Raw genomic sequence first — 15871 nt, 5'->3', positions numbered from 1 at the left:
CTAATCACCTTCGGTAATTTTAAATTTATTTCATTCTAATATACACATAATAATATAAAAGGCACTTAATTTAATTGAAAGACCATAAATTAGGAACATTCCATGGTGGCTAACGAGTCGGAATTCTCATTCAGTATCGGTATTTGCACGGGAGGATTATCGACGGTATACGAAGACCCCGCTTCGGAGTTAGTGGCACCGTCTTGCGTCGTCGATTCCTCCCAGTTGATCTTAAACCGGGTGACCCTCGGCTCGGATGCGAGTATATTTCGAATAACCTACGAAAACACTCAAATCACCGCCTACACCTCGTCACCTACACACCTTATCGAACTGCGGAGGACTCGGGGCGTTTTCTCTAAGTTCTAAATCGCTATATTCGTTATTGATAAAATAGCCTACTCTGATAAATTCCTGCGTTCGGTACGAACAAGTAAGTAAGACTACGGTGACTCCGATCGCGTCGTTCTCCGGGATCCTCGTGACATCGGGAGGGTCCGCCTAAAACGCAATTATACATTTCGCCTACTGACAAAAGCGGCGATCTACCTGAAAGACGAACATGTGTTTTCCTTCGGGAACGGGACCCACGTACACCGAATCCAAGATCTGATCGTACTCTTCACTTTCGGCCGATCCGACGTAGATCATCTTCCATTCCAAATCTGCAAACAGTCTTACGTCTAACAACGAAATCGCGCTTGTGGCTTACCCTCTTTCAGTTCTTCGATGCACTCGAATGTGATTTCGAACTGGAATGGGTTTAAGAAGGGGCTGGGGTTATCCATAACTGTTATGTTGCAAAGTTGCACTTTTGCCATTTTAGCTGGAATAAGTTGGGCCCCCTAGCGCAATAACAGATATGTTTCAAAGGACTGATGAGAGGCGAGGTGACAAATAGCAAGCAAACCTCAACTGCAGGTTTACCCGCTAAAAGTAATAAGGTTGAAGTTGGCGTTCATCTGTCAGATGTGTACAACTGGCTAACTTCAGGTTGATAAAACAAATCAAATAAATGTACAGAGTGTACACGCGTTTGTGTATTAGACGCTGCAAACATTGTACAGTACATCTGTCACAAGATCTTTTTCATATAAGTTGTAGGTTCATAATACTTCGAAAACCCCTAACAGTTGGGTCTGTTATTTAATTTCTGGAGCCTTCCATCACATAAATAATCTAACGTGCGAGGTTTTCGTTTGAAATGTTGCGAATATTTAACTATACATAGAGTGTGCGTAGTAGTTGCTAGAAAAAGTGTTCTAATCTTGCTTGTCAAATATAAAATTCTTCATCACGCGGTAAATCCATTCAGTTCTACAGGTTAGGAGCCCAGCGAGCAGGATTTGAAACCCATAGGAAATAATGGTTCCGGTTCCGCACTATTTAGACAGAATTATTTTTTAAGGGTTCAATAATGTTCGGTTCCGGTTCCAGTCGTTTTTTTGGTTTTAACGGTTCCAACATAAATAAATAAAATTTTTATTATTAATAAATATAAATTATTATTAATTATATAAAAGAAATAACACACAGCATTAAAATACATAATTCTTTTGCATAAACCTATTGTGATAATCCACTTTTATGGTTAGGCAACACACCTTTACTTCTGAAACAAAAATATGATATGCTCTGTATATAACCATCGACCGTTTTGCGCAGATGCCGAATATTAGGGGATTTTCGTAATACAGTTCGATCTTTCGCTGTATCTGTTGCCTACTCGTCTCGCGCGTATTGCAGTTCTTAGCATCTTAGCAATGCGAGTAGGGGCCCTCTCATTAACATTTCCTCTAGGTATTTAAAATATGTTTTGCTTGAGCGATAATCGATTTTCACATGAATACTTGCTATTGGCATTCTCACATGTACTTTTCGTGTTAAATAAAATTATGTTAATGGAAGGCTGAAGTAGAGCCACACCATATACATGTTTCCTACGTACATGCAATTTATTATTTTACGAGTTGTGTTAGCTCAATTGATTGTACAGGTATTTTAATGTGTTTTTGTACTGAATTCATTTATCATGTTTTCCACTGCATTTATGATGTCTTGTGTATTTTGTTTTTATGAACTTGTTTAATTGCATTTGATTTGTTTATCTGATTTTTATCATACAATTTGAGATGTTTTATTTATGTGTATTTTCTCTTGCATTTTATTGCTGTAGGTGATTTATTTCATGTATTTGTGTAACCTATGCCGGGGTTTTTGTCCCGTAGAAGGTTTCCCTGGTATGGTCTTGTTTTGTGCGTAATATATTTATTTGTTCTTGTCATTTCGTACGCACAAAAGTTCTGTCTTTTATTTAATTCCTTTCTCGATTATGTCCGATTACACAACGTAGGAGTTCATTTGTGCCATCCATGTCGAGCCGACTGCAATCCAAATTCAAAAGTGCCGCAAAAGTCCATAGTTTCGACGTGAAAGGTAGGTGGCTGTGCTCGTAGTTTTTTCCCAGAGTTTCCAACGATAGGTATAGGGTAAGTCAACGTTTTCAGTGTCGGCTTGAGAGACCTATAGGAACATTACACTACTTTTTAAGCTTAATCGAAACTTATTTTTATCTTACGCGTTCGTTTCACATCTTTTTCTATTTCTCCTTTTCTTCAGGACTAGTTTCAGTTATTGCTTCCCTAGCTCCTACAATCCTCAACCCTCCGACTGTTTTTTATTCATTTTCGGTATCAGTCACTCTAAAACATTTTTAAGTTGTTTGGTATTGAGGTTAAGTTGGTTGAAATTAGTGAATAAAAGTAAAAATTTGGCTTTTTAAATTTCTTGAAAATTCTACAACTCTGAATGCAATTCACAGAAGGGAAGATTTTATTCTTGGTCTTCCAGTCGATAAAGGATCAGTCACCGACGATAAGGAATGAAAGTGGATTGCACGTGTACTTTCCAGAAAGTATGACTCAAGAATTTTCCTGTTTTTCGTTTCCTAGAGTCGCTCACGCACATTTAACGATATTAACGCGCGTGTTTGGCAAAACGGTTGCCACTAAAAATACGTTTAGTGCTGGTTGGGAGAGAGCGTAAGAAGGAGAGGGAGAGGGAGAGGGAGAGGGAGAGGGAGAGGGAGCAGAGGGAGAGGGAGAGAGAGGGGAGGGAGAGGGAGAGGGAGGGGAGAGGGGAGAGGAGAGGGAAAAGAGGAGGAAGAAGGGAGGGGAGAGAGGGGAGGGAGAGGGAGAAGGGAGAGGGAGAATGGAGTAGGGAGAGGGAGAGGGGGAGAGGGAGAGGGGAGAGGGAGAGGAGAGGGAGAGGAGAGAGGGAGAGGGAGACGGAGAGGGGAGAGGGGAGAGGGAGAGGAGAGGGAATGGGGAGGGAGAGGAGAGAGGGAGAGGGAGAGAGGGAGAGGGAGAGGGCGGAGACGAGGGAGAGGGATGAGGGAGAGGGAGAAGGAGAGGAGAGGGAGGAGAGGAGGTTTTGCGTGCACAATCGTAGCCGATGTATAGTATTTGTACGAACCATGTGCGAACGTGGAATTGGTGTTTCAACATTCTGTTCAAGTTCGATGAAATGAATGCACGTGGAAGGCCTGCTTTAGACTATGAAACAAAGGGGATTGATAATATCCTGTCAAAAGCACTCTTTGATTTAGTAGGTATATAATCAAAGAGAGCAAAAGCTGTGGCGATCATCTTCTCTGTGCACAAGAACTATTTTGTTTTGTTTAGTTTGCATTACTTCACCAGTGGCGTACCTCCAATGTACCCTTCGTATAATATTATAATGTACAGAAAAGATATGCATAAATTTGTAACGTATCGCTTCATTTGTCATGTCGTGCTGAAGAGTTGTGCCCAATTTCTACTACCTATACGTTTGTATGTGGTATGAACACATACAGAGGATACCGAGAGATCTAGTGGCCATTTTTAAACGTTGCGTGTTGATTTTATTTCTGTGTTTCTGTAGTGCCAAGTTAGCGTAGAATCTGGGAGTTAAGAACACTAATTGGCTTGGCTTGATGAAAGGGCATACTCGTTCGCCATTTTGGTTCGATAAATTATTATACTAAGCTGGGAGTAGGGCCCTGAAGTTACCTTTTATTTATAGTGTCTTAGCTGGAATTAGAGCTCTCATTACAAGGAAAAAATGAACTTAAAGAGTGAAGTTACAATTACTGGCTCTAACATGTAATTAATTAGGTACTTTACTTATTACGGTTGCTACCTATTGATAAATGTAATCACGCCCCAACTCTGTTTAGAGGAATAAATCATTTTTATTTGTAGAACCCATTTTATGTAAAATGAAAATAAATAATCGATAAAAACAGCTAAATTGGCCCAGATCAACAAAACTAAAATGGCGGCCGAGTATGCCTTTATGAATACCACGTGTTTGCCGCATAGAAATATGTAGGTAATACTCATATGTCTATGATTTGCTGCCGGACCAGGAAAGTTGTTCCAAAGTGGGCGTCAGGGAAATAAAGGTTTAAACCCCCTGGTGTAGCATATGCTTAAGCAAATAAAACTCTACAATTTATCAAATACGTGTACGAAAAAAATTCGAATTTGACGTTTGGTTCATTAAAGATCTCAGGAATCTATAGAAGACTGAATAAACTAAGTCATAATCCTTACACCATTTAATATTCAATAAAATGTCCCTTTTTTTGCATGCGTAAATCATTATAATTTTGCTCGACCCTGTATAGTACCTACTTCAGTTAATTTTTTTTATGGTGGTAATCAGATGATTATGTTGTCATGCCTGCTGGATCCACTTCAAAAAATATTTTGATTATGTGGTTTTAAAAAGACCATTTTTATATTTATAAGAATTTTTTATATACAAAAATGCCTTCGTTTTTCACTATAATGTAAGTAGATCCTCCGGAGGATCAATAAGTTTTTAACCTCAACTCTTTCAGGTTGTCGCTTCTCTACTCTACGAAAATTGTAATCGCTTTCGTAATATTCCTTATAACGCTATCGCTCGTCGGTCTACCGCTTGTATTTTTCATTCTACGCTGGAAATTCATAGCCGCGAAGCAGAGGAGGAAATCGGAGAAGCAAATCGTCGGCCTCTTCCACCCGTATTGTAACGCGGGCGGCGGTGGCGAGAAAGTCCTGTGGGTGGGCTTGTTGAGCCTGCAACGCAAGTAAGTGTAAACGAAGCCCCGAATATCTCGCCATTGTTTGTCGTAGGTATCCCGACTGTGAGTTCTACGTGTATACCGGGGACGTCGAAGCGACGCCGCAAGAAATCGTGGAGAAAGTCCAGAAGAATCTGAACGTGACCCTCGAGAAAAACGTCAAGTTTATTTATTTGCACAAACGGAAATGGCTGGAGGCGCGGATGTACCCGTATTTTACTTTGCTGTGCCAGAGTTTGGGATCGTTATATTTGGGTTTCGAGGCGCTGAGCTTGTTAAATCCAGGTAACGTGAAAGCGTGATTTAAGGCGGCTGATTCGTGAAATGTAGATATTTTAATCGACACGATGGGGTACACTTTTACGCTACCGTTGTTTAAGTACGTCGGCGGATGCAAGACGGGCTCTTACCTACACTATCCGACAATCACGACGGATATGCTGAAACGTGTGTCGAATCGTGTCGCGATGTATAATAATCGCAACGCTATAGCCCGCAGCCCGTTTCTGACGGCTGGCAAGTTGTTCTACTATCGGATTTTCGCAGCGGTATGTATAGCTACACTGTAAAAGAGTAAGGTAGTGAGACATAACCCCGCTGGTCTCTTTTTGAGACTCATTAGCTACTTCTACCTTCGAACTTGGTCTGTTTGCAGTAGTGTACAGGGTGGTCCAAATTGGACACTTTCTTTATGGAGACATCCTTTATTGTAAGAGATAGGAAAACATGGGCCTAAGTCTCTGGGGCCCAATTTTAAACTAACGCAAACAGAATTCAGCTATCTCTAATCGTTTGGCCGCTAGGGGGCGCTTCTCCAATTTAGTCGGTTTCTGTAATGCCCCATAACTTTCTTATTATTAAAAATAATTGATTTCTTTGAGCACTTTTTTATGTGGAATCAATCGCGATACCCAGTTTTTATACAGGGTGTTTGGTTTTCTTTATACGACCTGAGGGGGCCACATCTGAGCGAGGCGAGGCGGCGTAGCCGCCGGAGCCGAGCGTATATCTTCCCGAAATCAAAAAATCTTAAAAATCATACTACGCATGCGCAATAGACAACTTTTTTATTTGTGGAGTAATTTCATTGAAATTTTTATGGTAGGTTACTCTAATAAAAGCAAAACCGTATTGCGACCAAAAACTGAAGGTACAAATGTAAAATACTCCATTTTTGGGGGTATTTGTGCGAAATATACTCCCTCTAGCGGAGTTTAAAGATGCGTACGATTTTTACCAACTTATACCATGAAATTGACTGACAAAAAGACTTATCAATATATTGGCGTTTTTTTGAGCCGAATCAAATTTCCTTTTTTTCGCATTTTAGAAAATTCCGACATATTTAAACGTATAAAATGCAATATTGCAAATAATATCTTTATATACAGTTTGATTCAAAATGGTGTGTAACCTCGTGTGTAACATACACGACTCTGTTTTATACAGGGTAATTCAACCTTTGAGTACTTACTAAGATTTTAAGAGCGTATTTATCAGCCAAAACTTGCTTGCTTTTTTTTTAATCGGTTTTTATTTATTTTATTCCCAACAAAGGAAGGCCCCTATGACGAAAAATAAACTTACCAAATTTTATTTAAATCGACTGAAAGGTCGATTGAATAATTGATAAAAAATTGATTTAAAACAAAACTTACACACTGTATCTAGAAAACGAAGGTCATGTGTACGAGGTTCGCCGTGAGACAACGTTCGTCGGATCTGCTATTGTCTACTTAAATAAAATTCAATGTGCATCTATCTGTCTATCTTTATGCCTATTGAAATCTTCATCCGATTGCGATGAAACATTGGTTGGACGTATGCCCGCGAAGGTTTCTGAGTTAGTACATAAAACACTCTCCGAAATTCCCACGGGAACGGGAAAAATCGGGATTTTACGGTTCTCAGTCGAAAAGAGACTTGACGTCTAGAACGTAGATTTCTTTGAAGGTGTCTCGTAATTATTTTTGGTATTCATTCGCTGTTGCTTCAAAAAGATTTTTGAAAAATTAAAAAATCTTTGAAATTTTTTTGTACTGTTTGAATTTTCTGAATATTATCCGTGTTATAATTTCATCCGTTTGCGATGAAACATTGGTTGGATGTATGCCCGCGAAGGTTTCCGAGTTAGTATATAAAACACTTTCCGAAATTCCCACGGGAACGGGAAAAAATCGGGATTTTACGGTTTTCACTCGAAAAGAGACTTGACGTCTAGAACGTAGATTTCTTTGAAGGTGTCTCGTAATTATTTTTGGTGTTCATTCCCTATTACTTCAAAAAGATTTTTGAAAAATTAAAACATTTTTGTGACATTTTTTGGTATTGTTTGAATTTTCTGAATATCATCCGTGTTATAATTTTGAAAACAAGAATTTAATATATCTTTTTTATGTTAAAATATATAGGGTGCTTCATTTAAAAAAATTAAGTTAGGTCCGATAACTTTTTTACCTGACCCCGTATACTTACTTTGAAAACGGCAGATTATTCAACAATCATTATAAGCAAACATTTTTTCTGTACCTCTTTTAACTAAGAAAGTGTAGGGTCATTCTGAAATTGAGAGTTTTTTGATTTTCCCCTGTATCTATTTAAGCGACCGAATATTTTCAAATTTTGATCCCAAGAAGAGCACTAATTCTAATAATTATGGATACTCTATAAAGGTGATCACCCTGTACGTCATATACAGTGTCTTCATAATGAAAGGAGCAAATTCATTCGGGTAGTTACAGACCCGGGACTGAAATTTAAGGTCAAGCCGTTTTTTGTGAAAATGTCCACTATTGTCCGTATTTTACGTAATAGTTTCTAAACCGTAAAGTATCACGAGTGTCCGCGCAAAGCGGTTACTTAGAATGGTAAAATTAGTTGAATTAAATTACCAAAATATATTAAATTGCAATTACATGAATTCAGTTTTAAATAACTTTTGGAATCTTCCGTAGTCGGTACGGTTAGTCTCGAGCGCCACCAGAAGTTGCTACCCCTTGCTATTGGTGTAGGTCGGCGAAGTGATTTCGAAAGATCCAGATAATTCAGTCGCAGAAACGGTCAATCCAGGGATTGGGCGGGTACCCGGCGTTTGATTACGGGCGGATAATCTACAACTATTTTGGTTGATTCTTGTTGCCCGAGGAATGCTCTTTTCAACGATACCAAATTTCTTACAATCGGTCAAACGGTTAAGAAGCAGGTTATTACAAAAACAATTGAACGCCCCACGCCATCTTTGTTTTTGAAATAACTGAGTTTTTAATTTTACGAAAATGATAGATTAACTGGTTCTCTTTAAAAATGTGAAAACAGAATGTTTAGTTTATTATGCGAAATTGAAAAAGAATGCAATTTTAAAATTTAAGATGGCAGTTACGCCCTCTGGTGGTCATTTTTAGAACTCGAAATATTTTCCCGCGATTCGACGGATTTACTCAATAATTTTTTTCCCCTAAGTCATATGACGAACAGTTCTCGAGATATGGCCGAGGAACAGTCCTATTGGGTCACCCGGTACCTACCTAAACTTCGAGGCGCATGCAATTTTTTCCGCAAATAATACGCTCTTGATTACTACACCCTGCAATAAAGTACGTGTGGCGATCTAACTGCGCTGGCGGCTCACCGCACTCTACGGCAATTTACAGGTGGATGACTTAACTTCGATCGAGGTTCAACGTAACATTTTCGCACAAAAAATTGAGGTAATTTCCAGGTGACCAACTCTCTCCGAACGACCACCTTCGTTTTCTCTTTTGAGTGACACCATCCTCGATAACGACAACGGCAAAATTAATAAAATCACCCTGTAATCTGAACCACCTACAAAATATCCCACGATTCACTAGCGCCCCAAGTTTTCAAACGCATTTACAAATTGATCTACCTATCATTAGAGATTACCTCGCTACATACTAGTTTTCGAACTGTCGTATAACTTCATCTGATTTTCACAAAAGATAAACTTTTAGCTGTATTCCTGGGCGGGACAGAGCTCCGACGTAACCCTGGTGAATTCGACGTTTACCCTCGAACATCTGAATAACATCTGGTCGCAGCCGCTGCACCTGGTTTATCCGCCTTGCGAAGTCGATCACCTCAAGAAAATCCAACGCGGCAACAAACACCTGCAAAAGATCCGCATACTGTCACTGGCACAATTTAGGCCGGAGAAAGACCATCCCCTCCAGTTACAGGCGCTGTACGAACTACGCGAAATTATACCGGAGGATCTCTTCGCGAACGTCATACTGGTAATGTGCGGCAGCTGTCGTAACGAGGACGATAGGATGCGCGTCAAGGACCTGCAAGATTTGAGCAAGCACCTGAGCTTGGAGAATAACGTCGAGTTTCGCGTGAACATAACCTACGAGGAGCTGATGGAGGAGTTCGCGAACGCGTACCTCGGCATACACACGATGCTCGACGAGCATTTCGGTATAGGGGTCGTCGAACTGATGGCGGCCGGATTGTTGACGGTCGCGCATAAATCCGGAGGCCCCCTGCTCGACATCATAGAAACTTCGGAGGGGTCGCGTCTCGGATTTCTCGCGACTACGGCCGACGAGTACGCGCATGTCATTAGATACATTTTGTATATGAGCGAGGCGGAAGTTTCGGGCGTGCGGGAGAGAGCGAGGGCGTCCGTCGATCGATTTTCTACTAAGAAGTTCCAGGATGAGTTTTTAAGAGCGATCGAACCATTATTTAAGTAATTGTAATTAGGTAATCTTCTTATAAATAAAATAAAATGTGTCGATACCAACCTGATATGCTTTACTAATCCATTCATGTTTGTTATAGTTTTCTCTGATTACATTGCAGTATCTTCACTACCAAATGGGACTTTTATTGGCGCTAGATTAGCTCAGGTTCATGAGAAAGTAAGGTACAGCTAAATCGCACCTTGTCGTGAATGAAAGAAGCTACGCCGCTTGGAGAAGTACTGCCAATATTGTAAGAGAGGGAGGGGGGATTAGTAAGTGAATTTTCAATTCGTTTTGAGCTGTCGTAGCGGTCAGTGCCAGTCGTCAGCGAGAGCGGGAAGATTAATTAATTGTCGAAGCGTTGGTAAAGATCAGGTCAGGGGCCCGTATTCACATTGGGAAGTAACGAAAGAAGATACGAAGAATCGCATACGACTTTTAGTAGGGGAATTTTTTGCCACTACTACTCACATTAGGAAACCAGACTTTTAATCCGGTTCATATTCAATAGCACTGATCCTTGAACTCGTAGAAATAGATTGGCGAAGGTTTGACATCGCTGTCTCTTTTCGTTCTCGACTTAGACGAGGAACAGGCGGACAAAACCGTCGTATTAGGACAATTTTTTATCTTTTGATAAATTTCCCTAAAAAAGAAAACGGTTCGTCAGTGAAAGTTCGGTTAGCCATTTTTTAATTGAGTTTGAAAAGAAACAACCGCACGAATCGGATATGTAAAAAGTGGAAAAATAAATCGAGGAAGGAACCATGTTGGGGGAAAAGCACGCGAAGTTTCATTTGTGATTATGGAATAAACATTACTTTAAAATTTAAATAGCGCGATTTACGCGCAACTTCGTCCAGTCCAGAAGGTATCTGAAGATCGTGTATACAGTAACAGACTAAACTAAAGTTTTAATTCGAGATGAATGCCGCTATCTATCTTTATCACTTTGGCATCTATACCTCTGCACAAGCGAAAAAAAATCTCAAACAAATCAAAATAGGAATAACATCTACATTGATGACAAATAAACCCAAATTCAAGAATCACTTGACCCTGAGTTACAAACAGCTGAAGGTGACATAATTTACAATAAGCACAGAATACGGCCTTCTCAGAATAGAAACGGCAATGTTACAAATTTGTATTACAGTGACTTTATAAGGACAGTGGCGACAACTTATCATAATCCGCCATATTGGAGCTAAAAAATTGATTGTAAGATCAATATACCTTGTCATGTCAAATTGTGAGCGTAGAATAATAAATGTCAGTTTCATTTAAGTAAAGATTCTTGTTCAAAACGAACGGCGCAGAAATGATCGTTTAAAGCTTTGCAGAACAACCTATGGGAAAACAAATGCCTCCCAAATTCAAAATGGTATGGGTATATGGAAAACGGTATAATAAGTATGACATATGGTGCAATATCCAAAATGTACATATAAATAATCATTAAATTGTGTTTGACATTTCAGTGTCTTCTGTCACTTCTTGTCCCCTGTCGCGTGTTGCTCCTTCCAGACTTAAAAGTATTTCTTTAGTCTCTTAAATGGAAGACAAAACACGTTGATCTAGTCCACGGAGTACAAGAGATCAATATTCCATGTGCTCCAGCAAACATGAAACCAATTCAAGCGTATTTACGATCACAATTGAATTTGCTGCTAAATTTCGGATAAGCTGCTTCTCTAACCAGTTTTCTATCTAAACTCATTAGGTATTTAGGGCTTCTGAAAAAAATTTTACATCAATTACCAGTCGTAAGGTTAGGCACAGTTTTACATCTAAAAACACTAAGCGGATTACATACCTTATAATATCGTAATAAATCCAAACTATATGCGTCTTTAAAAATCGAGTTTATATAAAACTGGAGACGGAAAACGTAAAATAAAGCAAATACAAGAAGCAAAGTGTAAACTAGTAACATGAAGCCGTGACAATTACAGGTGACACTGTCAAAACAGTATAATTAATAATTATAGCACGGAGTGTACCGCGTCGTTTTGAAGGTTTTCTATTGGCCAGTTTGGAATTTAGCTCCAATATGGCGACCGGAACCAACGACCAATCAAAAACGAGATACCCTGTTGTCGCCACTGTCTCTATAAAGTCACTGTACTCTGAACATGAACTAAAATCGTGATGTAAATGCACCGCGTACAATGAAAAGAACTGCTAATTTCGAGGTCTTATCATATTAGGTCGACGATAGATCACCTCAAATAATTCTTCGTCATCGGATTCGAATAAGTCAAGAAAATCTTGATCCATTTGGAATGTAAAATAGGTTACTTATATCCTTCAAGAAAACATAGTATATGTACCTATTTGCGTACTTCTACTTACATACTTCAATTTCTTTCTTCCTATTTAGTATAGGTACGGTTGGTAATTTCGCAAATTTTTAAAACGTCACCAGTTTACTAGAAATTTGACGCAATATCCTGGGGTTATGTTGATAACTGCAGAAAATCTACCCAATAACTTTATCTAGAACTTATCCTGCCGATAATATTTAAACAAGGTTCGAAATACACGAAGTGACGCTAACTGTCGGTTTACCTGGACAAACCAATTGTGTAAGTAGATAGTACCACCTACTCGACACGATGTGGCAGCACAATTTATTTACTACAAAGGTAATACTTCACTATCTTTCGATTTTAAAACATGCTGCGACCTCTGATATTTAATAGCTGAATCATGGTTGCCTCATTTCATAACTGGTTCAATTTTTTAATTCGTGGTAGATTTGGAGTAGGGGAAATTAAATACTTAGGGTATAAATTCTCGAGTGAAGGAAAAAAAAAGGAAAAAGGCCAACGTGTTTCATTCCTCCGGCACCCCTGACTACAGAGATACCGGAGGCGGGCTGCTCAGGGCTTCCTGGCCCTCTTCGGCCAGAGAACGGGATTGTAAGGATGGATAAAGTTAGGGATGGGAACGGAGTTAGGGTGCTGAGGGGGAGAGTACTGCTCCAGCATTTGCCTCGTAGATTTCAACATAATGCTAGCATTATGCGAAGCTACGTATGTCTGAGGAAAACCCCCTGACAAAACCCCAGACAGAGCAGTCGGCAGCGGGATTCGAACCCACAACCTCCCGAATAGCATCGGTGAGCGCGACCACTGCGCCACGTGCCTCGGTCGAGTGAAGGGATAATGATAGATGAAGAAAAAATTGATGCTATAAAAAATATGCCTCAACCTAAAAATAAAAAAAGACATACAAAGATTCCTAGGTTTTATCACGCATGTTGGTAGATTCATAGAAAATTTGTCAGAAAAAACTCAACCACGAACTCAAATAAAAAAGAACCGATGATTTCACACGAAATAATTAAAAAACCATGGCAAAAAGTGGGCATTGACTTATATGAAGTATCTGGTAAAATTTATCTAATTGTAGTAGACTACTACTCAAAATTTCCAGAAATCTCGAATCTTCATAAAACTTAACATCTAGTAACATAATTAACAAATTAAAAGCAATTTTTGCAAGACATGGAATCCCAAAAATAGTCGTTTCCGACAGTGCAAAAAAATTCACAGGCATTGAATTTCAAAATTTTAGTAAACAGTGGAATTTTTTATCAATAACATCCTCTCCGCATCACCAACAGTCAAATGTACAAACGGAGAGAACCATTCAAACAATAAAAAAATTAATTAAGAAATCAACTGAAAATAATGAAGATATTTATCTAGCATTATTATAGCTTTCCGTAACACTCCTGTTTACAATTGTTATACACCATCTCAAATTTTAATGTCCCGATACCTCAGAGACAACTTGTTAATAATTGATTCAAAGTTAAATCCAAAATTAATTAACAACACAAAACTTAATCAGAAAATTAGTAATTCTCAATCGTACAACAAAAAGCAATATGATAGTAAAGGTGTAAGACCGAGACAAGATTTTAAAATCGGCACAGCCGTTTGGTATCAATTAAAACCCAAAAGCCTATGGAAAAGGGTAAAATAGTAGACAAACCTAGTAATACAACTTACAAAGTGCAGACATTAGATGGTAAGGTGTTAATTAGAAATAGATTTTATATTAGACAATGTCACACAAATAATGTAGAAAATAAGGATAAGTATTATTCAAATTTTGTATATGAATTTGATGATGACAATTTAGATTCACATCAAAATGTAATTAGTAATAAGGATAGCGATCATTCTAAACCAAGTGTAAGTGCAAGTGACGAGAGAAGCAAAAGACAAATTAGACTACCACCTGCTCTAAATGATTATGTTCTTTATAAATAAGGGAGATGTGGTGTATGCAACCAATCATACACTAAAGTATTGTAATGTCTATGTACATATTGTATCAATGTTCAATGTGAATAAACCAGTTCGTATTTGACTATTAAAGAGACATGACAGCCTACACAAGTTGTACATTATGTACAATGAACGATAGAGAGCCGACCGCATCCACTACAAAATACTGCGTATACATTAAGTAGGTAACGTCATTATAGTGTGATCTGTAGCGAAGGATGGATTGGCAGACTACCTATTGCGTATACCATCGCCAAAGCATTGAGCACTGCAGAAAAGGACTGCTCTGTGCTGTACAATACATTGGCAATACGCAACCCGGTAACGCGTTACGCACATCAACACCCAAATTCAAGAAAATCTTCCGAAGATTTATGAATTTCTGTGTGTTATTGGAAAAGAGACATACCTCCATCTATATCTAGATGGTAGCGTCAATTTTACTTACATTTCCCAAAGCAATAACAGCAATATCCATATCGGAAGGGCTAATACCTAATGACTTCGCTACTTGTTGGTAGTTTACCAAGATGGTAAATGATTCGAGAATCTGCCTCTTAGTGGCTGCAGCACAATTCAGGTTTTACCACATCTTCCCTTGCCACAAATTTATACTCGTAGCACCTTATAGATGTGGCAAACACAACTTTCCTGCCAAGTAAAGGACAATAGGTCTTTTTTGTCCCTGATCGGTATAAGTGTAATCTATAAGAGAGGCTTTGAAACTATCATTGCGAAGTGCTTTTATGAAATTTGCAGGCTGCTTCTGACTGGGGACCAGAAATTGAGTAGGATTGTATGCTGTCCTTATTTTGATCCCAACGATCATATTCTGCATCCTTCATGGAAGGAGCAACTATCCGTCAAAAGTCAGATGAACTTCTCTCGCTGACACAGCACAAATCTTGCCGAAGATGTGTTCAGAAAATCCCTCAAAGGTTTACCGGGGTTCTTTTCAGAAATTCAGAAAAAATAATCCATTATTATTAACATGTCAGTGCGGAAATGTTGGAGCGTTTTGGGTTACCTTAAAAAAGGTTGGTGTAAGAAAGTAGGTACTCATCTGCGTTCACAGCATGTACCACGAAGAGGGTGGCCATTAGTGTTTTGATATAAATGGTGAAAATACGACTTTGTACCTTATCATTTGATACCTACACATATTTATTTAAAACGTAGAAAATCATCATTGTGACACCGAAATAGAAAAAGAGATTATCAGATACGCGTGGTTCAAGTGGGTCGAAACAGTACCTACCGTTATCAAAGGGACTCCTCTGTAGAGGTTTGTTTACTGCTAAATTTAGGAAACAAATTGCTTGAATATCATGTATTTTGTTCATTTTAGTAAATAATGAAAGAAAAACTGAAGGACGACTCCTTAAATTGATTACCTACTTGCATCTCGTATTCCCATAAGAAATTCATTTTATTGTATTTTTCTAACATAATTTTATCTCTCTCTTTTTATACGAAATGCAGAAGAACGAATCAGAACAATAGTATCAACTTTAATTTGAAATGATTGTTTCTATTATAGTCAGTACCTACCCCAGAGGCCGGGGCGCCAACAGCCGCCATCGATGCGCCGTAAAAGATAAGTCACCGAGGATAAGAAACAAAAGAAGACGTAATGCGTTCTTTGCAAGATATGTGATTTGCAGACTTGGCAGGTATGCAGGAATTTTCGAGATCTCGTGAACTTTCTAGAAACTTTCCGTTTGCTTAAATAGAAGCGTGTTTAA

At 38.7% G+C, this 15871-nt stretch overlaps 2 protein-coding genes across 2 annotated transcripts; one reads left to right on the top strand and one right to left on the bottom strand.

Moving 5' to 3' along the window:
- Positions 1–9: 9 nt before the first annotated feature.
- LOC116166643 (histone chaperone asf1-like) lies at positions 10–948 on the bottom strand. The gene is made up of 4 exons (XM_031481670.1): positions 713–948; positions 550–665; positions 325–501; positions 10–278 (listed from the first exon to the last, which is right to left on the bottom strand). The coding sequence occupies exons 1-4, from the start codon at positions 819–821 to the stop codon at positions 90–92; spliced, it is 591 nt and encodes a 196-aa protein (XP_031337530.1). The 5' UTR covers positions 822–948; the 3' UTR covers positions 10–89.
- A 3752-nt stretch (positions 949–4700) lies between these two features.
- Positions 4701–9881, top strand: LOC116167150 (GDP-Man:Man(3)GlcNAc(2)-PP-Dol alpha-1,2-mannosyltransferase-like). The gene is made up of 5 exons (XM_031482391.1): positions 4701–4837; positions 4889–5119; positions 5166–5398; positions 5444–5661; positions 9088–9881. The coding sequence occupies exons 1-5, from the start codon at positions 4815–4817 to the stop codon at positions 9829–9831; spliced, it is 1449 nt and encodes a 482-aa protein (XP_031338251.1). The 5' UTR covers positions 4701–4814; the 3' UTR covers positions 9832–9881.
- The last annotated feature ends 5990 nt before the right edge of the window (positions 9882–15871 follow it).

This window comes from Photinus pyralis, unplaced genomic scaffold, assembly GCF_008802855.1.
Source record: "Photinus pyralis isolate 1611_PpyrPB1 unplaced genomic scaffold, Ppyr1.3 Ppyr1.4_LG3b, whole genome shotgun sequence".
Taxonomy (NCBI): Eukaryota; Metazoa; Arthropoda; class Insecta; order Coleoptera; family Lampyridae; genus Photinus; species Photinus pyralis.
The sequence above is the reverse complement of the archived record's forward strand: the minus strand, read 5'-3'. Positions and strand labels throughout refer to the sequence as shown.

What these genes read in the sequence shown, in the direction of transcription:
- LOC116166643 (XM_031481670.1), bottom strand. Translation starts at nt 821, where the DNA reads ATGGCAAAAGTGCAACTTTGCAACATAACAGTTATGGATAACCCCAGC. An exon ending in CATCGAAGAACTGAAAGAGG is followed by an intron (nt 666 to 712) that starts GTAAGCCACAAG and finishes GACTGTTTGCAG; the next exon opens with ATTTGGAATGGAAGATGATC. An exon ending in GTCCTCCGCAGTTCGATAAG is followed by an intron (nt 279 to 324) that starts GTGTGTAGGTGA and finishes GTGTTTTCGTAG; the next exon opens with GTTATTCGAAATATACTCGC.
- LOC116167150 (XM_031482391.1), top strand. Translation starts at nt 4,815, where the DNA reads ATGCCTTCGTTTTTCACTATAAT. An exon ending in CCTTCGTTTTTCACTATAAT is followed by an intron (nt 4,838 to 4,888) that starts GTAAGTAGATCC and finishes CAACTCTTTCAG; the next exon opens with GTTGTCGCTTCTCTACTCTA. An exon ending in GCTGAGCTTGTTAAATCCAG is followed by an intron (nt 5,399 to 5,443) that starts GTAACGTGAAAG and finishes CGTGAAATGTAG; the next exon opens with ATATTTTAATCGACACGATG.